This window comes from Malaya genurostris, chromosome 3, assembly GCF_030247185.1.
Source record: "Malaya genurostris strain Urasoe2022 chromosome 3, Malgen_1.1, whole genome shotgun sequence".
Taxonomy (NCBI): Eukaryota; Metazoa; Arthropoda; class Insecta; order Diptera; family Culicidae; genus Malaya; species Malaya genurostris.
This window is the reverse complement of record NC_080572.1, coordinates 50,503,382-50,529,267: the sequence shown is the minus strand read 5'-3', so window position 1 is coordinate 50,529,267 and position 25,886 is coordinate 50,503,382. Positions and strand designations below refer to the sequence as shown.

The 25,886-nt window shown below is 38.0% G+C and overlaps 1 protein-coding gene across 2 annotated transcripts in view; it reads left to right on the top strand.

Moving 5' to 3' along the window:
- Positions 1–25,886, top strand: part of LOC131434462 (protein O-mannosyl-transferase Tmtc3-like) — a 696,449-nt gene that overhangs the window by 59,274 nt on the left and 611,289 nt on the right. For both annotated transcript variants that reach the window (XM_058601183.1, XM_058601184.1), the window contains exon 2: positions 7,563–8,033. In XM_058601183.1, coding sequence (XP_058457166.1) covers positions 7,848–8,033 — 186 coding nt within the window. In that variant the 5' untranslated portion in view covers positions 7,563–7,847. The remainder of the gene's footprint in view (positions 1–7,562; positions 8,034–25,886) is intronic.

Genomic DNA, 25,886 nt, shown 5'->3' with positions numbered 1-25,886 from the left:
GCTCATTTTATACGAAATGTCTTATTGTCAACGGGTAAAAACGGGTAGGACGGTAGTTTGATTGTCAGCGGAGGGTAACAAACTGAAGAAGTGGGAGATTAGAGATTAAGTATTTACTAAATCTATTTGTATCTTATGTGTCGGTAATAACTTGAATAGCCAGGAGGGCTTATTTGCTTGGTCACGATTTAATAAAGAAATGGAGTTATTTTTGAAGATTTCTAAACTTTCGGCTGTGTCTAATTTCCATGGGTTGGAAATTTGTCTTATGATTTTTATGTCGTTGGTAGTGAGTTCATGATCTTCAGAGAAGGCATGTTCAGCTACTTTTGACTTGAAATGATGTGGTAGTCCTTTCTCTAATTCTTTAGATGCTTTCGCTTTTTCAGCGACGTGCTCTTTGAAGCGGATGTCTAGAGTTCTCTTTGTTTGTCCAATATATATTTTATCACAATGAGAACACGAGATTTTGTATTCCCCAGATTTTATCAAATTATCCGTAGGATCTTTTGTAGAACCTAGTAAATTTTTCAATTGACAGTTCATGCTGCTGAATACTAAATCTAAACCAAATTTATTTAGTTTTGATTTCAAAGGATGTGCAATGTTTGAATTGAAGTCCACCGATATTTTTTTTAAATTTTCCGATGGGGGAGGCAGAGTTGTAAGTGATTGTTTTTTCAATTAATTTTTTGTCGAGGATGTTTGGATTGAAAGCATTCTGTATATCATAGGTTTAGGTTTAAGGTTTTTGCCTCTCTGACAACGAGGATATCTAAGAAAGGTAAACTGTTGTCTTTCTCCTCCTCATAGGTGAATTTAATGTTTTTATGTAAGTTTTTAATCATTTGTAAGAAAGTTGATAAATCATTGCGTTTGATGACACAGAATATATCATCAACGTATCTCCACCAGCGATTAGGTAATAATCCCTGGTTTTTCAAAAGTTCTTCAAGATTTGCCATAAACAATTCGCATAAAAACGGGGAGAGCGGATTACCCATTGGTTCCACTTGTAAGTGTTTATAAAATCCGCCTCTGAATTTGAAGTAATTTACATCCATACAAAGCCGAGTTAGGTTAAGATATGACCTTACTTTGCTTTTCCATAAACTGTTACTATGTTGTTGAAGTAACCCATCTTCCAATAGATTGAATGAATCCTTCACCGGGACACTTGGGAATAAGGCGGTTACATCGAATGATACCATTATTTCGTCTTCTTCGATTTCACCAGAGTTTTGAAGTTGAGTCGTAAATTCTTGTGTGTTGGGGACTGATCTACTGAATTTTTTTTTTTTTGCCTAGAATGAAATTCTTTTACTAGCCATTTGGCGTTTTTTTGGGTAGGGACTCAATCAATCTATTGGAAGATTGGTTACTTCAACAACATAGAATGCTGACCTTACTCCTTAAGAGAGATGCTGCAATAAAAGAGAAAAACTTTATTTTCGAATTTGGAAAGCTCAATGGATATCCGGAGCGTTCAATCCAAGCAATCCTCGACAAAAAAATTAAATTATTATTTTCTGTTAAGATTTAGTGAGCATCTATAAGGAATGAAAACTTTATGTAAAATTGGTTATTCCAATACGAGCGAAATGCCGAAATCTCGAAAGTCGAAAGGTTCCATTACTCTAAATGTTACCTAAAGAAAGGTTGGTTCTTTGTAAATCGAAAATTAAAATTACCAGTGTAGTGCAAATCTAAGATAATTTGAATGTTTTAATTTTTTGCAATATTCACAGTTCTAAATTCGCAACAGTGTTTAAAATCGTTTATATCCAATCAATGTTTAATATCTTGGAAAATTATACAATTTGGCTCTTCTGGGATGCCAGAAATTAATCTCTTACAGCATTTTGATAGTATCTTTTACTAAAACATTGAAATCCGAAATGAAATAATCGACATCAAAATTCTCTAAGGTGCCAATTAGAACCACAATTTTATACCCAAAGAATTATGCGAAATTTTACTTCACTATACTATATACGGCCCATTTTTGAACCAGTTGTAGTTTGTAGTAAACTTTCTGCAGATTTGCTATAAAAAATGCATATCTCTGACTCAGAAGCCATTCATTTCGAATTTAGCTGTCGTTGTCATCGTGTTGATTATGGTTCGATCGAGGAATCTCCAAGCGAAATACAAAGCTTGTTACCGCAAGCGGAAGAAGCAGGAGACTCCAACAGAACACTTATCAGTTTCGCATTCACGCAGAACAGGTCATCCTGCAAATAGAAGACGGAAGTCAATGGTATCCATTGGAATTTGAACTCAACTCGTCACTCTCCATAACGAACGCCTTCATAAAAGGTTCTTTTCAGAACCAGCATTATTTTATCATAAGGAATACTGGTTATTTCGTAATATTTGTGGGTCAAAATGATTAATGTTACCAAATTGTACTGTAGTTTAGGTGTATCGTTTCAAAGTCTAGTAGTGTAAAAGGGCAAAACTTGCGCAATTCACACTATCGATCAACTAATTTATATTCGGAAGTATGAAGTAACAGTGTCAGTTTTATTCGTATTCACGATATCCAGTTATGTCTCTGACATTACATACCTGAACTGTTTTTCTCAAATTTTCACATATTACCATATAACACCGGAACCGGAAGTCGGATCCAAATGAAATTCAATAGCAGGATATGGGACCATAATACATTTTATTTGAAGCTTAGTTTGTGAAAATCGGTTTAGCCATATCTGAAAAAAGTGAGTGCATATTTTTTCCATGTTTTTGGTACATATCATCCTATATCTCCGGAACCGGAAGTCGGATCGGGATGAAATTCAATAGCAGGCAATGGGACCATGAGACCTTTCATTTGAATCTTAATTTGTTGTTAGAAAATCGGTTCAGCTACCTCTGAGAAAAGTGAGTGCATATTTTTGTCACACACACACACACACACACACACACACACACACACACACACACACACACACACACACACAGACATTTGCTCAGTTCTTCGAGCTGAGTCGAATGGTACATGACATTCGACCCTCCGGGCTTCGGTTAAAAAGTCGGTTTTCACAGTGATTGCATAGCCTTTCTAAAGGGTGATTTTTTAAGAGCTTGAGAACTTTTTTAAACAATAAAACGCATAAAATTTGCAAAATCTCATCGGTTCTTTATTTTAAACGTTAGATTGGTACATGACATTTACTTTTTGAAGATAATTTCATTTAAATGTTGACCGCGGCTGCGTCTTAGGTGATCCATTCGGAAAATCCGCTTTTTTATCGACAAATTTTGTTCAGCGATGAGGCTCATTTCTGGTTGAATGGCTACGTAAATAAGCAAAATTGCCGCATTTGGAGTGAAGAGCAACCAGAAGCCGTTCAAGAACTGCCCATGCATCCCGAAAAATGCACTGTTTGGTGTGGTTTGTACGCTGGTGGAATCATTGGACCGTATTTTTTCAAAGATGCTGTTGGACGCAACGTTACAGTGAATGGCGATCGCTATCGTTCGATGCTAACAAACTTTTTGTTGCCAAAAATGGAAGAACTGAACTTGGTAGACATGTGGTTTCAACAAGATGGCGCTACATGCCACACAGCTCGCGATTCTATGGCCATTTTGAGGGAAAACTTCGGAGAACAATTCATCTCAAGAAATGGACCGGTAAGTTGGCCACCAAGATCATGCGATTTGACGCCTTTAGACTATTTTTTGTGGGGCTACGTCAAGTCTAAAGTCTACAGAAATAAGCCAGTAACTATTCCAGCTTTGGAAGACAACATTTCCGAAGAAATTCGGGCTATTCCGGCCGAAATGCTCGAAAAAGTTGCCCAAAATTGGACTTTCCGAATGGACCACCTAAGACGCAGCCGCGGTCAACATTTAAATGAAATTATCTTCAAAAAGTAAATGTCATGTACCAATCTAACGTTTGAAATAAAGAACCGATGAGATTTTGCAAATTTTATGCGTTTTATTGTTTAAAAAAGTTCTCAAGCTCTTAAAAAATCACCCTTTATATGAGAAAGGCAAAAAGGAAAATTTGCATCACCAGTCCACAATTTTTACTCTAGTCGTAACTCGACAAGATCGTAAAATGTCTGTGTATGTATGTAATAATTTTTCCGCACATATTCTTCGATGATGGCTGAACCGATTTTAACAAGCAAACCGATGGTATAAGTGACGTAATCGACAAAACGCATTTCTTTTCTCCGTACAATTTTCTTGGCTTAGGTTTGTTTGAAAACTACCTCTTTGTGAATAAAGTTCGAAAATCAAATAACTGTCTCTTTAGGTTTGGGAGCTATAATGTTTCGAAGAACAACTGGTTGGCAGTTCAAGTTTTGGAAATAAATCGTACATATGACGTAACCGACAAATCTGTCCGAATCAATCCGAATCGATTTGTACAAAAATCAGCTCAAATTAGTGTCTGAAATTGTCCTAATATAAAAAGGTAAAACACGTGTTAATGAGTCTGTGCCAATGACAAGAGAAAAGATCGCATCCTTAGATGGATTAAGAATATGTTCTTTTTGTATGCTTTTTTTAGACTGAGCAATTATCTAGAAAATCAAGAAAATTATCTAGTAAATCAAGGTATTTTTGTTAAGGCCCTTTTCAAAAGTAATGCTAGAATCAAAATTGTGTTAAATCTAATAAAACAAAAAAAAAAATTTTACGAAAAAATCGTCATTTCCGGTGGAACCGCGTTATCTTAGAGAAGGCCATCAAATGGATTATTTGGTCGATATAATTTGTTAAAATGCGAATTAGATTCAGAAAGTACTAGAAGCCTACTAAGGCAGAAGGCCAAGTTCTGCTTTGGAACGTAGTACCCTGACTATGTGTATAATGGGGGTACGTGAGTGCGCACCCCATATACTTTTCTTCGGTTGGATCATATAGCAAAACTGTCGTCTCCTGGATAGGAACAGCGTAAAATTGCTTAGCTAAATTCGAAAACACTGCCTAGTTTTTGTTGAGTTCTGATTTTATTTATGTGTACCCTCTTTACACTTCCTTTGTTTGGGACTGAATGAACTATATTTTTTGCGACGGAAACACGCATGGTTGTGTCTGAGGTGAAAAATATGTAACCTTGCATGAATGGAAAATTTTCAATTAGGTAGCAACACGAGCAGCAAATTTGATTTTGAGTGTCATGAGTAGCTCATAAGACATAAGACTCTAATACAGTTCGGTTTCACATCTCATTCAAGTCAGTCGATAAAACAAAACCGCTTACGTTCGGGACAGAAGAAACCAAGTACAGCATTGTGTAGTGAACAATAGAACGACCTCGAAATGAGTAAACCAAACGAACAAAAGCTACCGCCGACACGAAAGAAAACAGGCAGTGCAAAATTCGACCTTCGATACGAGAAATTGAAGGTTTGCTGAAGGAGCAAATGCATCTTGACATTAAACGTGTGCATTTATTTCAATGCAATAAGACAAATAATGTTGTTTACATCCAGTTTTATAAAGAGTTGGATGCAATTCAATTCGCAAAAGACAATAACAATGTGCACTATGTGGAGCACGAGAACATTAAGTACAACATTCCAGTATATATGGAAGATAGTGCTATAGAAGTGCGTGTGCATGATCTTCCCTCTCCACCGTCACCGATTCTTATATTCGTAAAACTATGTCCCAATACGGAGAGATTCTCTCTATCGAAAAAGAAAAGTGGAAGAATTTTTTCCCCGGTATTCTAAATGGCGTACGTTTATTACGCATACACTTGAAGAGGCCTTCACCTTCTTATGTGATTTTCGGTCAAGATATATGAGTTCCGTGCAAATCACTTGTTACCTATGACAATCAGATGGCCACATGTCAATATTGCCAAAAAGCTGTTCACTACGGTAAGCCATGTGATAAACTAGACAAGGAGACAACTACACCAAAGGACAATGGTGCATCCTTCACACCAACCCAAGGCAACCCCAGTACACCTGTAACAGTCACCAACAACAGTGAAGCATCCCTTTCAACGAAACCATCCAACGTATCCCCTATAGAACAAAGTACATTAGCTGCAGTTAACAACTTACCATCTAACCAACCAGCAACTGCAAACAATGTACAACAAGGCGCATCTACAGCAACTAGCAACGAAACCAACAACAATACCATCGATGCGGCAATGGATGACGAGACGAACCACGAACGGAGTGCCCCTCAATCCTCGCAGGAGGGAAATGGAAGCTCCTCTTCCCCTAGAAAAAGGGTGACAACAAGATCCAACTCAAAAAAAGTTATTAAAAAAATCGGCTCAATGGGCCACGTAAAGCTTGTACGCAAATAGGCTTGAATAAAAAATATCTTTTAAATAAAAAAAAAATAAGACTCTAATAAGATACCTTTAGGAATTTATAAAAAAGTTTAAATAAAAACATCTAAAATTCGTAACTGTCAATCACTAACCTATGATTGGTTAACCATCTTAACCTGTTTTGCTTCAAAGAAAGAACGAACTTACCGCCTCGAACATCAATTGAAAGTTCTATTACGCTCTTCCGGACCAACGAAGGAACTTTTCCCATTTGCATGCACAATTTGACGATTCATCAATCTTCTAACGCACCGTTCCGACTTGTACTCGACGACGTTTGACTTGTACTCCGAAAAATTGAGACTTCAAACACTCGCTTGATGTGATCTCTGCACCAACGGGGGAAGGTGTATCATCGCCGAGCGCAACCGAAATAACAACAATTTTTCAACACCAGCAACCAAGATCGTGGTAGAATGGGAGCTAAAATCAACAGCGGAAAAGAAACACAAGCAGAAGAGGCAAAAGTTTAACCTCGTTCTGTGGCAGTCTCGGCACTCGCAGTCTCGAGTCGCACCGCAAAACTTGCGCAAAATTGTCATCCTTGGATCGTCCGGGACGAAATGAGATGAAACAAAAAGGGAACCAAAAACAAACACCTCCGGTTTCTACTTCTGTGCTGCATTCAACAAGGTCCAGAGGAGGTCGTCGGTACGGTGATTCTGCTAAAATGGGAAGTTGTGATGGAGGCTGCTGACGGTACGGAAAAAGTCATTACTCATTCCGACTCTTGGCAAGTTGAACTTGGTTTGTTTGAAATTCTTGTCTACTTTTGTAATTTTTTTTGTAGGTTTTCAGTTTCGTATATTTCCGTTTGTTTCTTTGGTTCTGTTGGAGTGCATATTGTACTTCGATAAATATTTCAGAGTGGATAGGATCATATCCGAATGAAACTAGTTTACCTCTTTGGAGGGTTGTTTCATGCACAGTTTTTGTAGTGAATTGCTTTTTTTCAGTTAAACGTTTATGTTTCCGACCAAACTTTTATGTTTGCCTGTTCCCAGGATTGTACGGCACAAAAGTTTCCATCTGTTCTCCCCATCCACAGGTCGCCGCAAAAGTTTTGAAAATATGTTTTTCTACGTTGTTGGTGCTATCTATCAAGTAATAGAGACATTTCTGTTGTTTGCGTTCGAAAAACCCAGTTGAATATGAAACAAATTATGAGAAAGATTTCAATATTTTCTACATTATAAATCTAATTCGATTTGAATTTTTTCTTTCATTTTCACTACAGATGCTGATCTGGTTCCGCAGTAGCAGCCAGGCCGTCATTTCGGAAGGAAAATGTTTCCAGTGTCAAATTATGAGTGAAATCCAATTTTCTTTAACCGAGTAGGGCTATAGGAAATTTTTTCGTTCATTTGTTTCTGTTTGCTCCTCGTTGATGCCGCGTAGTGTAGAACCGTGCCAGTGAACGTGAAACAAGTGCGTGTAACATAATTGAAATAAATTGTAAAGCGTAAATGTAATTTTGAAACGACGAAGAAATACCGACGACGACGAGGACGACGCAGCAAAAATGTCCTCTCATCACCTGTACGGGGCACTGATTGCCTTGACCTGTGTGTTGTGTTATCACAACAGCCTGAACTGTGGCTTCGTGTTCGACGACATTAGTGCAATCAAGGAAAATCGGGACCTGCGACCGCATTCGTCCATCAAAAATGTTTTTCTCAACGACTTCTGGGGAACACCGATGCATAAGGTGAGTGTTGATGTTGGTAAACAAATTTTCTGTATTGTAGTACAGTGGAAATGGGCGCGTAATAGTATTCGTTTGAGGGCACTCCGATCAGTGAAATCGTCAGTAATTAGTGTTTACGTTTCGTCTGATGAACGTGACTTTTTTTTTAATGGAGCTAAAGGGTGTAGCCGGGTTTGCATATAAAAACTGCCCCCAAACAGCAAAAAAAATATACGCTGTTTGAAAGAGTTTATATTGGAGATGATTTTCCCAAAATTTCAACCCTTCAACTGCCATATTGGTGGAGTTAGGGTAGTTCTTCTGATTTTCATTTTATTTGAATTTTTCAAAAACCTCTTTAGCAAAAAAAGGTGGGTGGGTAATGTCAGAGAAATAACTGGAGGACGTGAATACAGACAAAACAAACATGCTTCTTTCACACCTCCGAATATCAATATTCGTTCATATTAATTGATTGATTGTGTGAATTGCACAACTTTTATTGCTTCGCTTCTAAAATTATAACGGAGCATCTTTGCTAATGTATGACTGGAACTGAATTCGGAACATGGGACTAGCTCCGAATTAAGTTGCCAAATTCAGGTTCAGAATTCAGGTCAATAATTCAGTTCATTATTTTAGTTTTAGAATTCTGGCACTGAACTCATTTTCATAATTCAGGATCCAAATTCAATTCTAGAACTGAATACTAAACTTGAATTTCGAACCTGACTTAAAGCACTGAATCCAGTTCCAAAAGTTCCTGAATTCAATTCCAACATGCTTAATCTAAATAAGGGTAATGAACTCAGAAACTGCAATCAGGCACTAAATTCTGGTTTTAAAGTCAGTTTCAAAATTCTGGTTCCAAAATCCAGATTTAGAACTCATATCATTATTTTGTTTCGGAATTCTGAATTTTGCTTCCAGATTGAGAATTCTGGATGTGAGTTCTAGCTCCAGAATCTGTAGTAAGGATTCAGTTTCGTAGTCTAAGTTTCAACTTTTGAACCCGTATTATGGAACTAATTCTGAAACTGAATTCCAAAACTACATTATAAAACAAACATTAAGTTAAAAATTCAGGTGGATTTGGATCCAAAAATCAGTTTCAAAATACAATTTATAAATGAGGCTTTACAAGCGAATGATAGCGCAAGCTGAGCGTTTGCGGCTTTATACCACAAAAAAGGCACATCAGTTTTGACTACTGCTGACTACTCGTTTCGTCTGAGACTACCTCAAAACTGTCGTCCCTGTGCGAAAAGGGCAAGCAAACGTAATGAGTTTTCCTCAATGTTCACAAAAGTTTTAAAAAACTTTGTTTTTGAGTTATTTATGGTTATCTCACACTGTTAAAAATTTAATCACAAATTCCTGGTCATATTTCTAATAACTTGCAGAAAAAATTATGTTGTTAGGTTAAATACAACAAGAGATATTCACGATTAAGTTCTACCCATTCTTGCACGGGGTAAATTTTGAAAAGGCGTCCCATAGTAAAGTAAGTCGTATTTACGACAAAAAAGTTGCAAAAAATCATGAATATTTCAGGAATTATGAGGAACCTTTCTGATTTTTTTCAGAATTTTCAATTTTTTCAATCGCACTTACAATTTTGGTACCATTCTAGATTTTCCAGAAAAATTAATCATTTATGAGTACATTACGCTGCATTTTTTTTCAGATTTTTAAAAAATGTGGACGGGTATAATATCAGACTTTAGAGAAAAACATTCGAAAAACCATGCGTCTCCATCAAAATGTCATCATCCGATGGAGACGCATGATATTTAGTTCTAAAATCATAGATCACATGATCATGTATAAATGATTTATTTTTTTGGAAAATCTAGAGTGGTACCAAAATTATAAGCGCGATTAAAAAAATTTCGAAAATTTTGAACATTTTTTTTCACATGAAATACATTTTGAAAATTTCTGAAAAAAATCAGACAAGTTTGCCATAATTCTAAAAAAAAATCCTGATTTTTTTCAATATTTTTGCTAAAGAAGTTTTTGAAAAATTCAAATAAAATGAAAATCAGAAGAACAACCCTAACTCCACCAATATGGCAGTTAAAGGGTAAAATTTTTGGGAAAATCATCTCCAATATAAACCTTTTCAAACAGCGTATATCAATTTTTCTTCTGTTTGGGGGCAGTTTTTATATGAAAATCCGGCTACACCCTTTCGACGTATCCTGCAGTTCTAAGATCTTTGGCATCAAAAAAAAAAATTCGGTTTCGGAAAACTCATGTACTTACCCCCTTTGGTGATTTTTTAACCGCCGGGCAGCACCCTTCACTCACATCCGATTTAGCTCAAATTTTGCAAGAGGGCTTTTTTCGAGGCGCTTAAACTGAAAAGTTTAACCGCTTTACGTAATAAGAGATGATCCCAAAATATGGGCACCCTTATATATATATATATATATATATATATATAAGAGCGGTAAAAAACATGTTTTGTCGGTTACGTCACTTATACTCTCATATCTTCGGAATCAGAAGTCGCAGTCATTTGATCTTCGAACTTGATCAATGGCTCAATAGTAGCTTTCAAACGAACCTAAGCTTGTTAAAATCGGTTCAGCCATCTGAGAAAATTGAGCGGTAATATACACACACACATACATTTTCCGATCTCGTCGAACTGAGTCGAATGGTATAAATCACTATGGGTCTCCGAGACTCCGTTCGAAAGTCGGTTTTCCGGCAATTCTAATACCTTTCTATAAAGAAAGGCAAAACCACTAAACAGTGTATGTGTACGACTGCTATTAAATTTTATCCCAAATCGACTTCCGGTTCCGGAATGACAGGGTGATGTGCACCAAAGAAAAAAAAATAGTCGCACACGTTTCTCAGAGTTGGTTGCACCGATTTACACAAACTTAGATTCAAATGAAAGATCTTATGACCTCATACAATTTTCTCGAATTTCATTTGGATCCGACTTCCGGTTCCAGAGTTACAAGGAAATATGTGCAAATTTATAAAAAATGCGCATTCGATTTTCTCGGTAATTTCTTAGTCGATTTTCACAAACTAAGAAGCAAATAAAAGGTCTTGAAATCCTTGGAAAAGTCCCCGAATAATTCATCCAGATCCGGATTCCGGTTCCGCTAATGCAGTGCGATTAGTGCAAATTTTCAATTTCATCAGTATTTTTTCATGACGAAACGAGGTGCACATATTAATACAACTTACTGCTAAATTCATCTAATTGGCAGATCTTGCTATGTATATTCGAGCCCCGGCCTGGTAGAATTCTTAGTGTCAGTTGTATGCGTAGTACTAGCCATGCAATGATTCGGTTCGCTAAGAATCGGCTACGAAGTCTGTTGAAACAGAAAGGCCAAGTTTCACAAAAGGAATCTAATGCCAAGACTTTGACTTGGCAGATCTTGCTAGCTAGTGAATATACAAAACTACTTTGGGATTACTAGTCCCCGGTTTTCGCTTCCGAAAGCACCGATAATAGTGAAGAAAAACTCCAAAAAACGGAACTCACTTCGATTTCTCAGCAACTGTTAAACCGATTTTCACGAATCATGATTCAAATTAAAGTTCTCGTTGTCTTCAAAAATACTATGACATTTCATCCTGATCCAACTTCCGGTTCCGAGATTATAGGGCGATGAGTGTCAAAACATTTAAATCGGTATTTAAAATGACGGTGCAAAACTGGTACGCGTCGGTACGTACGTCTTTTTTTCGCAGCGTGCTTTATTCAATTTCGTCCAGCGTGCAGGGTTACCACATTTAAGTGTATAATTTTCAGGTGGAAAAAAAAGTAAATTTGTAAATCTTTTGTTCAATGTTCAACCTACTTGTTAGTGTTATTACAAAATCATGATAACGACGCTTTTCTATAAAAATATACATATTGCCTCATAAAGAAAGTTTATACAATAATTCGAAAAATTGATTGGTAAAAGTTGGCCCAGAGGGCTAGTGCTCTATATCATTCGGCACATTTCATCGAGCTGAGAAATGTGTGCGTCTGTGTGTGTATGTGTGTGAGTATGTGTCAATTAATGTCACTCATAAAATAAAGAATCTCCTAGTCCCATAAGTTGCTATTGAATTTCATCATGTTTTCATAGGGTAAAGTGTGTTTAAAATTGTAAACCGTCATTTAGAGCGACGATGCAAAAAAGGTCAAATTCTTCTAGATTTTGCTCAAAACGGATTCCATTTGTAGGATATATTAGTTACTTACTAAACCGACTTCGGTTATACTGGTTCTAAGTTCCCGGTTCCAGAATTACCAGAAATAGTGGTCAAAAACTCTAAAACTAGGCTCACTCAGTTTATTTTTGTTTTTGAATTAGCTCATTTTATTAACAAAATTTACAACACAAGCAATGTTATTAGTTATTATTCTGTAGTTATTTTTTTGAATATATTTTTTAGTTGCAGCAGATATTTTTAGCAGTCTTGAAAGTGCAAAATGTACACGATGCGAAAGAAAGCATTTGCGCTCACTTGAACATCGTCTCCCATATTTAAGATTGTCCACGCTGAACCGTACTCAATTTTTACGCAGTGTATGAGTTTGAACATCGTGTCACAAACCTGCGTTCAAACATAGCGTTCACATCTCAGTATGCCCTTTGATGCGAACAGTTGAGCAAAGGATTTAAGTTTCGATCTTTGCAAAGCTAAAGACTGTCCCAGAAAGTCTAGACGCACTTTGATTTCGCTGCAAATAATTCACAAGTGTGAGATATTCAAATTTTATTCGATATACTGATAATATTAGACTACAACAACAGAATATTATTCTCAACATTTGCTACTTAGCCATTGTAGACTAGCTGGCGCACCTTCTTGCGAGCGTTCCTCATTAAATTCTGTACAGACTTCTTGGCGACAAGTTTTGACACTTTTTTCCAATCTTTTTCGACCTGTTGAATGGTTTCGGCTGCCGAGACATGTTTCCTAAGATGTGCCTTCGTTAATGCCCAGAATTTCTCAATTGTTCGAAGTTGTGGGCAATTTGGTGACATTTTTGGTAGTATACCATTCTACCGTTGATTTCGAGTAGTGGCAAGAAGCAAGATCTGGCCAGAAGACAGCAGGATCCTTGTGGCTTCGAATCATGGGTAGAAGTCGTTTTTGTAAACATTCTTTGATGTATATTTCGCTGTTCATTGAAGCAGTGGTGATGAAGGGTTTCGAAATCTTACCGCAGCTACAAATTGCTTGCTAGACCATAGCTCTCGACTTCAATCGATGTCTCGGACTGGTTTAACTCTTGCCCTTCTCGCACCGTATAATATTGTGGTCTCGGCAAGGATTTGCAATCGAGTTTCACGTAGGTTTCGTCGTCCATGATTATGCAGTTCAAATTTCCATTTCGAACGTTCTTTAGTACGAAGAACATTTGACTTCGAAGTGCCCACTTTTTTGGCCACATCCCGAACTGAAACCTCCTTCTTTAGCTCGAACGCCTTCAGTATACGTTTATCCAACTGAGGGTTAGCAGTAAAGATTGGCAATACAGTTCATTTCATAGAACCGTTCAGTAATGCAGAGTTCTGTTAAAAGAACTAGTACTCCAGAGCCGTTCGTTCGTTCTATTCACAGTTGGTTTGTTTGTTCAAAAAATTAACGAGAACTTTTTTTTGTCAGCTTAAGCGAGGAAAAAAGGTCGAAGTAGAACTGAGGTTTCCTGACGAAACTTTCTTATTAGTACCGTTCTTGAAAAAAGGTTGAGCGAGCTCAAAAAACAATAAAAAGATCCCTCGACTTTGAACTAAGGAACTACCGTTCTCGAAAAAAGAACCATAGTTCGTTTAATTTTTCAAAAGCACTAGTTCTTTTGAACCGTTCGCGAACGAATTGCCCATCTCTAGTTAGCAGGACCTTTTTTCGACCCGTTTTCGGTTTATCCTCAAAGGTGTTATCCTCGCCGAACTTCCTGATTGCATTTTGTACGGCTTTTTCACTTACTCCTTCCATTTTTTGTTATCTTTCTCAGTGACAATCCGCGTTCTATGCACCATTTGTACACAATTTTTCGACGTTGTTCTGCTGAAAGTCCACGCATTTCGAAACAAACTAATGAAAACGAATAAACAACTGCAAAAGTGGTTAGAGAAAAGTGTAAACAACATTACGCAGCCATAAAAATTGACAGATTCTGAACCATTGCAAAATGGCAGCGGTTTTTGGTTGCGTCCATACGGGACAGTCTTTATTTCAAATGAAATTTCAGAATGCATTATTCGAGTGAAATAAGAAACATAAAGAAGTAACATAAGTCTATAGAATGCAAGACCGAAAAATTGAAATTATTTATATTCCAGTTTTGAAGAGTTCTTAGATTATGATTTGAGTCTTTATTGGAATAACTGTTCCGAAATTCCGGATTGCAGTTTATTCTGACATTCGAATCAAGAAATAGATGAAGTTGGCGGTTGGGTTTAGTTTTTTATACATTCCGTGCATCGTCGCTCTTAAAAACAGTGTGAAATTTGGAAGACTCTTTACCAAGAATTTCCAAAACCGAAAGTCGGATCCGAATAAAGTTCAGCAATTTTGTATGCGATTAGAAGACTGTATGTCGACCAAGTCTTGATATAGAGGTGAGTTCCTGTTTTTGAAAATTTTGACCACTATTTCCGGAACTTCCGGAACCATAATTGAAGGACCAGTCAGTCAGTTTGTTGATACCTTGACTGATTTGCGAGTACTTAGATTCAAATGGAAAGTCTTCTGATCGCAATCAAAGCTACTGAAGTTCATGCGGATCCAGAATTACAGTGGGTGACTGTTCAAAATTTCACACTATCATTGAGAGCGATAATGCGCGGAACGTAAAAAAGGTCAATGGGGCTCAACACTGATCTGATTTGTTTGTCATGCGAGTTATTTACTACCGACTTCAGCTATATCGGTAACAGGAATCCGGTTCCGAAAGTACTGAAATAGTGATAAAAAAAATCGCTGAACGCTCTAGAACAGTGTCTCGGGCGCAAACCCGGTATTTAAACATATGTTCAAACTTAAGCTCACACACTTGTGTAAAACTCTTGTGCACAATGTTAGGGCATATTCAGGAGTGTTCTAGTTCTAGATGCCTAATTTATATCAGTTTTAAATTTAAATCTAGAAATTATAACAAAATAAGCTGGCAGCCCAAGCAGCGTTTTATCTGTGTTTCAAATATAGAAACAATAGAACGGCAATGTATACCAGTTTTAAATTTGACAGTAGAACTGGTCGAATAAATAAAACTAAAACGGATTGCTGGGGATACGTTTGTTTCAGTTTCATTTACATTTTAGACCACCCATATGAATCTTGCAGCTGCTGAATTTGCACAGTAGAAATGTAATGCTCGTTGCAAATACTACGCGAAATGAATTCCGAACGCTACACCCTAAAGAAATTACAACTACCTCCATTAAACAAAAATTTGTTTTTTTAAATAAGTGAATTCAAACAACAATTTAACGGATAGAGAATAACAAACTGAATTTTAAATTGCAAGATTTCTGTATTTGTTGTTGTTTTATACAATAAATAACTAGATTCAGAAAATCAACTATTTTTTCCCCCAAATAGCTTATTTCGGTCTCTCCATATGACAACAATTTCTCGAAATCTCAAGATGCAACAGATGAGAAATAAAAACCTGTTTTAATCCACCTAGTGGTGTAATGATACCTATTTCATATATAATACTGTGGTGTTCTATTCAAAACGTTTCTCTTAGATTTTTGAAAGAAACCAGGGGATTGTTTGTGTATTAACTAGTACAATATAGAGAACGAAACAGTTCTCTTATCAGTTAGGCCATCCATTAGAAAATGAAGTGGGTTCTCCTTTATATTTCCAGCACCGTAACCCGAGAAGCGGTATAATCGAAGTCGGTTCGTTCAGCCACCAACTAACATGACGTACACACTCTACTCCTTTTTATTCAAATTTTGAAGATTTTATACGATTTTGCCATCTTACATGGGACCATAAGACCTTTCATTAGACCCTAAGATTGGTAATATCGGTTTTGAGTCCAGTTTAGAATTTCTTTTTTACGGTTTTTGTTTCACCGGTTTAAGTGACGGTGTAAAATATTGAACACACTTTACCTTGTAACACCGGAACCGGAAGTCGGATCCGGATAAAATTCAGGAATTTCATATGGGACCGTGGGACCTTTTATTTGAAGTTTGTGGAAATCGGTCAAACCATCGCTGAGAAATAAGAGTGAAATCCATTTTGGAATATATAACCACGATTTCCGGTGCTTCCGGAACCGGAGACCGGGAAACAAAAAAAATGTTATCTCACCTAATAGTTCAACATAAATCGCTAATAATAATAATTGTTGTTTTCGGCACGTCAAATTAGACATTGCACTTGGATGCAAAACAACAAGTGTTCTATAAATAGTAGGAATCTTACGCCTGCTTAGCATATAATACAAGATAGGACTTATCTGGTAATTTTACCGATTTGTCCTGTCTTGTAATCTGGCAATTCCTTCAAATCATGTACTCATGTTCATGACCCTACTAGGCAGTCCTCAAACGAGACCCTATCGCTTTGCATTCCAGTGCAGCTCCAAAATCTTGCTTTCATTCCACTCAATTATCCTACATCTAGAAAAAAATAAACAACTTTCCGTGATGTTGTAATACCAAAAATTAAAACTTCAAACGATACAAACACCTACAAAAGATTCCCACCCCGTTTTCCAAAACAGAAAACTGATACCTCGTATCACAACCATTTAGTTGGCATTGACTGAAACGGCAAACGATTAAATACTGATAAAACTTTTAGTGAAAAGATTGTCGTCGTCGTCGTCCCCACAGCTTCAATATTTTCTGCTCTAAATTGACATCCCTACCCCTTTCCATCTCATCCACTTCTCACCGTCAGTACCTGATCCGGTTTCAGCTTTGATGGAGGAAATTTTCAAAAGTAAATATACTTTTAATGACTGTTTTAAAACCGTTATCAAAGTGGCAGAAAACATTTTCGCACTTTCAACATTTTCTTCCCTGCTTCGGAGCAACAAGAGGCAGAGAAAGAGAAAGAGAGAGAAAAGAAGTCACCTTCCTTGCCCTAAATGGACTCCAATCGTTCCGAGCTTGAGCTGTTCCTTCGTCGGCGGGTTACGGAAAAAGCCTCCCCCCCTCCTCCACCTAGCCAAGCCTTCTCGTCGTCACCCAGAGGTCTCCCCGGTCGGTCAGGCCTAAAATTGAACGATAATGTGATGATTATTTTACCCAACAACTACCATCTCACCCCAAGAAAGCCAGCACCGGCCGCTTTTCGTCTTTCCGTCAAATGCTGAAGCATTTTCCCGTCAGTGGTTTGTACGGAACGGGTGGTTTTATCAGTTGAACAAGACCACACCACCATCACCAGCGGGTGCCGTTTTGATCAACCCGAACAGGATGGTAGGACAATTTTAAAACTTTCCGCCACATCGGTGTTTCAAATCACAATCCTCCCAGGAGACTTTACAACAGTAGCCAGGCCACCATCGTTACACAGTGAACCGTTGCCGAATGGAACGAACCTTGAAGTGTTCGTCCGTTGCAGTGTGGTGCCACCTTTTTCTCCCCCCGGGGAGCACAAACAGTAGTAAAATTTAATTGGCAAAACTTTTTCGGATGTTCCTACAAAGTCGCGCTAATGTGGCCACGTAGGGAAAAGGGGGCGAGGGCGGGGGGGAGGGGACGGGAGTTATCCTCGTTAAGCAGCTACTAACCGAACAATGAACTTGAATCAGTGTTGTGCGCCGACATGGGAGGGGAAGGTGCTTAAGAAGAAGCTTCGTTATCGGTGCTACGTGGTTTTTGAGTTTGTCTGCTCCTTGAAGAAGTTGGGAGCTAGAAGATTGTCAACTTTCTTTGCTCACGTTTGTGTGCACAGGGTTGAGAGGCTGCAGGGTGGAAAACAACAAAAAAAAAGCAACGGAGTAACTACTTCGTCTCGAGTCATTTGAAGTTGAACATCGAGTTTGGTGCAATTGAGCGAGTCTCCACGTACGATCGTTTGTTCTTCGTTTTTTTTTATATTTGCTGCTTGAAGTGGTACTTGGAAAAGTTATTTGAAGTGATTGTGAATTCAAATGATCGGATCTCACAGTTGTTAAGTGTGCTGGTAATTGCCTTACTGAATATCAATTCCACATTTCAGTGATAAAAGGATTGCAGTTGTTAATAGTGTTAGTTCATAATTTATGTTCTTAGATTGTGTAATTGAGATGTGAAAATTTTCAACCAAAACTAGCCGAACAGTCAAATTCGTTCAGTAACAAATTTTGATAGGAGCTGAGAAAAATTTGTTTCAAAACACTTTTCGAATTTCAATTGAACTGGTAAACTCGAAATTCCAAAACCTGTAGCTTGGTTCTAGACAAAATAAATGTAACGGAGTTTCGAGTTTCGAACTACTAAACGGATGTGCCAAAATTTGCACAGGTACTTGCATTTCAGAGATGGTTGAAGGAGTATTTTTATGGAAGAGGGGGCGTAGCAAGTGTCATGAACAGAGGGGGGTCATACAACTTGACAAGAATCGATACGTTTTGAAGACCATATAAACATTTTGCTTTACCTTAGATATGACTATATGTGGGGTGAACGTAGCAAGTACCTTTAAAAAGGAGAGTATAATGTTTATAATAGCCTAACTTCGGAACTATTGAACGGATTGCCACCAAACTTGGTATAGATACTTCTTGCTCTTCAGAGATGGTCATAAGGACATTTTCAGGGGGGAGTGTGTAGCAAGTTTCCCAAACAGTGGGGGGGGGGGGGCGGGTGCAGTGAGTGCCTCTAAAAGGGGGGTGTAATGTTGCAACTGCTTAACTCCGAAACTATTGAACGGATTGCTATCAAACTTAGCACAGATACTTCACAGGGGGGAAGGGGGTGGGTCACATGACATACTTTTTGAAAACAATGCATAGTTTTTGTTAATCTGAAATATGGTCTTAAGGGTGTTTGTTGGGAATTGATATAATGAGTGCCTCTAAAAAAGGTGGTTTAGCGTGAAGTTTATAGGAAGCGACGGTTTATATGACATATGTTTATATGATTGAACATAACTCCGAAACAACTCAGTAGATTATTACCTAACTTGGTACACATAATTCTTGCTGTTCATAGGTTGCTATAAGGTATATTGTAGTAAGTGTTTGCTAACAAGGCGGAGAATTTGAGGCAAAATGTTTCGAATTTCGCTAAATCGACATTTTTTGACAGGCACAGATACTTATTACAACTAAGAGATGATTGTAAGGATATTTATACGCGTGAAAAGATAGCAAGTGTCTCTATTAAAGAAGCTCTCATTGTTTGAATATATCGAAATAGTTCCATAACAACTCAGTAAATTATCACTAAACTTGACCGAGGTACTTTTTGCAATTCAGAGTTGGTAATTTTTTTATTTTTCTTGGCGAGATCAGATATTCATTGCACAGTTGAACAAAAGAGTGGAGTTTGTAGTAAGCGCCTCTAAGAAGGGTTGTTTATTGTAAAAATGATCTTATTTGTCGATAAACTAGGAGGGGCCGAAGGGTTTAGATTAGGAGAAGGGGGTCTTGAAAATCAATTTTCAACTCCCCCCATACACACTTTTTGACGAGCACGAGATACTTCTTTCTTCTTACAGATACTACTTTCACATCAAAATAGATTATGAGATTATTCTGAGGGAGAAGGAGTGGAACAAGTGCCACAAATGTGGGCAGTATAAAATATAAATGATCGGATTTTACTAAAAAAATGCTACTTCTTGATCTGTACTGCACATTTCTAGCAACTAAGTATTCACAAGAGGGAGTGAGAAAAACTATTCTCAACAAAGGGAGTCAACATAGTTCTGAATTGACGAGAAAATCATATAAATAATGTACATTTTTTATGTAATTTGAGCAAACTGTCGACCTAAGATTTGTGTATTGAATGGCGAACATGGTAACTTGTGCGTCTTTCAGGAATCAGGAATCAGAACAAATTGGCTCAAATGGCACGTTCCCCTTGATATTTGGAGATTTGTGCCTTGCCATCAATTTGTTTTTAGCATCATTTTTCCGATATATAAGAGGGAAGGATTGAAAGGAAATGGTAAGGGTTGGACTAGGAGGATGGGAAAAATTGACGACACAAAAACACATAAAAGCAGAAGTAAATTCTGCACCCCTAAGGGATGCTGAACAATCTGCTGAGGATCACATTTAGTGGAAGCAGAAGGAAATTCTGAACCTCTACGAGGTCCCGAACAGTCTGCTGTTAATAAAACCTCCAACCCCCGAGAGGATTTAGAGATCTTACAAAAGCGACACCATTCTGCACTCCCGGAAGAATGCAGAACGACTCGCAGTATGTACGAGAAGAAGTAAATTCGGTACCCCTCAGAGGATGCCAAACAATCTGCCAAACCCTATTTAAGGTGAATACAGAAGGGATTCATTCACTCCAGGAAGAACGATGAACCCTTCTGACTATAGCTCCTTACCACATTGGGTGAGAAACGAGAGAATATCCTTCAATTTTAGCTCTGCATACACAGACTCAACCATGTATGGAGAACCAAAAACCCGGATACGTAGCTGCGTCAATGCGGGACAGTTACATATCAGATGATATGAAGTACCATAATCGCATTCACACAAATCACACGAATAATACTCAGCACGTTGAATAGTAGCCATGTGATAATTGAGTTTGCAATGTCCAGTCAGAGCTCTGACCAGAATACTTCAATGATACTTGGAGAAATGCAGTAGACACTTTGACATTTTCAGATTTAAATCTGGTAGAAATGCTTTTGTCTGAGCGCAAGTTTGCAAGCTGCGCCAGTAGCTGGCATGTTTGGATGCAGCCCAAGAACGTATCTTGTGCTTTATCCAACTAGTTGAAAGTGGTAAAGCTGGTTCAGGACCAACGAAATCATTCGTTGCACCAGCTCTAGCCAACTCATCAGCCCATTCATTTCCAGTAATACCAGAATGGCCGGGTACCCATATGAAGTAAACAGCATTTGAAATGCTGAGGTCTTCAATTTGAGTTCGACATGCGATCACTAGATTCGACCGTGAGTCATTCGAACTGAGTGCTTTTAAGGCTGCCTGACTGTCGGAACAAAAATAAATACGTTTACCACAGATCCTCTGCTGAAGTGCCGATTGTACTCCACACAGAATTGCGTAGATTTCTGCTTGGAACACAGTACAGTATCTACCAAGTGAATGAGACTGCTCCAGCCTATTTCACGACAGTAGATACCAGCACCAGCACGACCATTCAACAGAGAACCGTCCGTAAAACAAACTATGTGTTCATCAAGTTGTCGTTCCAGACAACCAGACAATCATTCCTAACGAAGAGGATAGCTAACATTGAATGTTTTAAAAGGAAAACTGCTTGTGAGAGTTAGGTCACTAGGAGCGAGTAAATACTCATCCCACGGAACCATTTGAGACCACAAGCGAGTGTGACTGGTAGCATATTCTAATGGGTTACTGTTCCAAAGCCCTGTAACCCTAAGACGGTATGCACAAGATAATGCTTCTTGTTTTAGGAACACATGTAGTGGTTTAATGCACAGTAGCGCCTCTAGAGCAGCAGAAGGAGTTGTCGTGAATGCTCCTGTCATCGCCATTAGGACCATCCTTTGGAGATGATTTAGCTTTGACTGAACTGTCGCGACTTCTCCTTTCTGCCACCATACAAGACATCCATATGCTAAAATTGGTCTAACGATAGTTGTGTAGATCCAATGAATATATCTGGGTTTGAGTCCCCATGATTTTCCAAAAGCTCGTCTGCATTGGCCGAAAGCCATGCAAGCTCTTTTAATCCTGAAATCAATGTGAGCAGACCAATTCAGTTTTGAGTCAAGAATAACCCCGACGTATTTAACTTGATCGACCACAGTGACCTCTGAACCAAAGAACTGCAACGGACGAACTCCTGTGATTATCCTACGATGAGTGAAAAGCACTATTGATGTTTTGCCCGGGTTTACAGATAATCCAACCTGACAACACCATTGCTCAACAGATCGCAGGGCTTGCTGCATTAAATCAAAGAGAGTGTTAATGCTTATACCGGTCATCAATATATGATAATCGTCGGCAAAACCATAAGTCGGAAATCCAAGGTTATAAAGTTTCCTTAACAAACCATCAGCGACTAGGTTCCATAAAAGTGGGGATAGTACACCACCTTGAGGACACCCACAGACACTCAGCTTTCTAATCTCTGGCCTACCGAAGCGATGATCAAAGAAGTTGATTGCTAAGCATTGCGTGTATCCAGTAAGGGAAAAACCCAAGATATTCCGTTCACGACTGCAATGTTTAACCTCCTGCAGCCATTCAGCCATCGGCACGGAAATACACCTTGACTTAGGAGTTCCTATTTTTGTGGCCTTTTACGACATGGAATAGGAAACCAGTGGATCAATTCTTGGTAAAAAATAATTCCGCCGGATGCCACACGGCTGTGAGAAAAACTATTCTCAACAAAGGGAGTCAACATAGTTCTGAAATGACGAAGAAATCATATAAATAATGTACATTTTTTATGTAATTTGAGCAAACTGTCGACCTAAGATTTGTGTATTGAATGGCGAACATGGTAACTTGTGCGTCTTTAGTGCTGAGTCAAATTGTGATAAATTTTGTGTGAAATAGGTGGCTTTTTGCGAAAATTTTTTCGACTAAGCAAGTGACTAATTGTGCTTTAAACAGATAAGTAGAAAGTGTTTTGTAAATACTTCCATTTTGTGCTGTAAATTGTGTCAGTAATCGCCGTGCGGCGATCGCTCAAACAAAGCGGCGTCGTACCGTGGTATATTGAATGCATTGTCTATTGTTTTTGCATGGTTCACTTTGCTTTAATTTCTCCCCCAGCTGTGTGTCGGGCCGGTTTGGTTTGTGCATGAATGATGGGTGAATGTGTGAAGTGTAAGGAAAAAATAACCATATCAGATATTAGAATAACATGTTCAGTTTGCGAGAATGGCTATCACCAGCGCTGTACTTGGCTTACGAGAGCCATGGCCGGTTGGGTTTCAGATACACCGGCGCTTTTGTTTAAATGTGCTGATTGTTTGGAAGGTGCCGCGGTGTCTAATATGATGCCAAAGGATGATGTTCTTTCGCTCATTAGTAATATGAAGAAGGAGATGGAGAAATTCAAATCCATCACTGATTCGTTTGCTGCTGTGCGGGAGAGTATCGAGGCACATATTAATATCGCGATAGAGAGTGGAATCGACAGACTGATCAGATCTTCCAATGATGCTCTGGAGAGCAAAATGGCCTGTTTAGAAAACAGTGTGGCCAAAAAGTTGGAAGATTTGAAAAGTTTCGTGATTAAGAATAATCAGCGCAATGATAATGAATTGGTCGTAATGAAGAGAAAGAAAATTGTTGCAGATAGTTAGTTTGAACAGCTCGAGTAGTTGGTACTCAATAGACCTCTTACGGTTAAAACGGGAGAGGGATAAACAGTACAAGAGATTCTGTAGAACTAACAATGATAGTCACTGGAGTAGATATACACAAGCACGAAATATTTATTCACGGGCCCTGAAGAAGACTAGATATGAATACATACAGAGGAGAATCGATCAAAATCAACAAAACAGTAGAGAGTTATGAAAAATTCTCAAACAGCTTATCAAGCCTACACATAGTGCATCGAAAAGTATAACTTTTGACGGTATAGAAGAACACACAGAACAAATTATATCTGAAAAGTTCAACAGTTATTTCATAAATAGTGTTCAGCAGATCAATCAAAGTATTGAATTGGTAGGTGAACCTGTTGAAATAACACAGCCGATGAATAACTATTGTAGACTTGATGAATTTCAACCAATCACTTTTGAACAATTGAAAAATATTTGTTTTAATTTGGGAAAATCGACGGGTATTGACAATGTAAACTCAAAAGTGATACAGGATTGCTTTCATGTTATCGGACACGATCTACTGGATTTGGTAAATGAATCGTTGTACACGGGGCACGTGCCAAAAGTGTGGAAAGAATCTCTGGTTGTTCCTATCCCCAAGGTTACTGGAACGGATAAAGCCGAGGAGTACCGTCCCATTAACATGCTGCACACGCTGGAAAAAATTTTGGAACTTGTTGTTAAAGATCAGCTGATTAACTATTTGAACTCTAACAGTTTGCTAATATCGGAACAATCGGGATATCGTAAGGGTCACTCTTGTGAAACCGCTTTGAACCTAGTATTGGCAAAATGGAAGGAGAAAATCGAAGCCAAAGAGAGTATTTTTGCTGTGTTCTTGGATCTGAAGAGAGCCTTTGAAACAATTTCAAGACCTTTATTGTTGCAGACATTGCGGCGTTTTGGCATCGGGGGAATGGCACATGAATGGTTTGAAAACTATTTATGTGGTAGATCTCAAAAGACTGTTTTTAACGATGTAATGTCTAGTTCCCTCGGCAATTCACATGGTGTGCCTCAGGGAAGTGTGTTAGGTCCTATTCTATTTATCATGTATATTAATGATATGAAGCGAGTCTTACGTTTCTGTGATATAAATTTGTTTGCTGGTGATACTGTTCTGTTCATTACGGCTAAAGATTTCAATGAAGCTGTTGCACATTTAAACGAGGATCTAAGTTCGCTGGTTCGATGGTTAAAATTTAAGCAACTGAAACTAAACGTCGCGAAAACTAAATACATGGTTATTTCTTCTGTTAGCACCGGTCATGACGCCAATGTGGAAATTGATGGTGAAATTATTGATCGCGTTAGAGAAATGAAGTATCTTGGAGTCATAATTGATGAAAAGTTAACATTCAAATCTCATATCAAAAACGTCATCAAGAAGATTGCCAAAAAATATGGTGTATTATGTCGTTTGAAAAATGACTTAACGACCCATAGTAAGATTCTTTTGTATAAAACAGTCATTTCACCACACATTGACTTTTGCCCATCCATTCTGTTTCTTGCTAATAACACACAAATCTTGAGATTACAGCGACTGCAAAATAAGATCATGCGATTAATTCTAAAATGTAGTAGATATACCTCCTCAGATTTTCTACTGAACGCATTACAATGGCTTTCAGTGAAACAGAGAATTTACTACTTAACCATGGTATTTATTTTCAAGATATTAAATGGCATGCTGCCTCGATATTTGTGTGATCGAGTTGAAAGAGGAACTGATTTGCATAGGTACAATACTAGAAACGCGTCTGATGCTAGAACACCAAGCTTTTTGTTAGCCAGATCGCAAAACTCATTGTTGTACAGGGGAATAAGTTTTTTCAATTCGATGCCAAGAGAGATCAAACGCGCGGCGACATTGGTGGAGTTCAAAAAGTTATGTATTTCACACATAAAGTCCGCTTTGTAAGCAAATATTTAGTTAGTTAGTTTAATTTTTTTAGATTTTTTTATTTTTTTACGTATTACGAAGATTGTATTTTTTTTGTTTATATATATTATTGTGAGACGTATTAAGTTACTATGTTCGGTATGATGATGATGGATTTTTAGTTTGTTTGAGAGTTAAAAATAATGAGCAGTCTACAAACGTTTGAGCCTCGCGCGCGAAGTAGGTAGTGACTATTTGGAAAGCGAACAGGACTGGCCGAAGAGCCTTAGCATTCAGTGTGTTAAGTTTGCTCTTGACCTTGATCGCAAGGTTGGATAATAATTTAAGGAATAGATTCGGGAAACTAATTGGGATCGACAGTTGTTGATGGAATTGGGCTTGGCTCTGCTCATCCGCAGTCTCGTTACTCCATCGTAGCTGATGTGTGTAGCGATGAACTGGTCCGGCGGGAAGGGCCAGGTGAATTACTGTCTGATACTGGTAAAGATATCGGGTTCGAT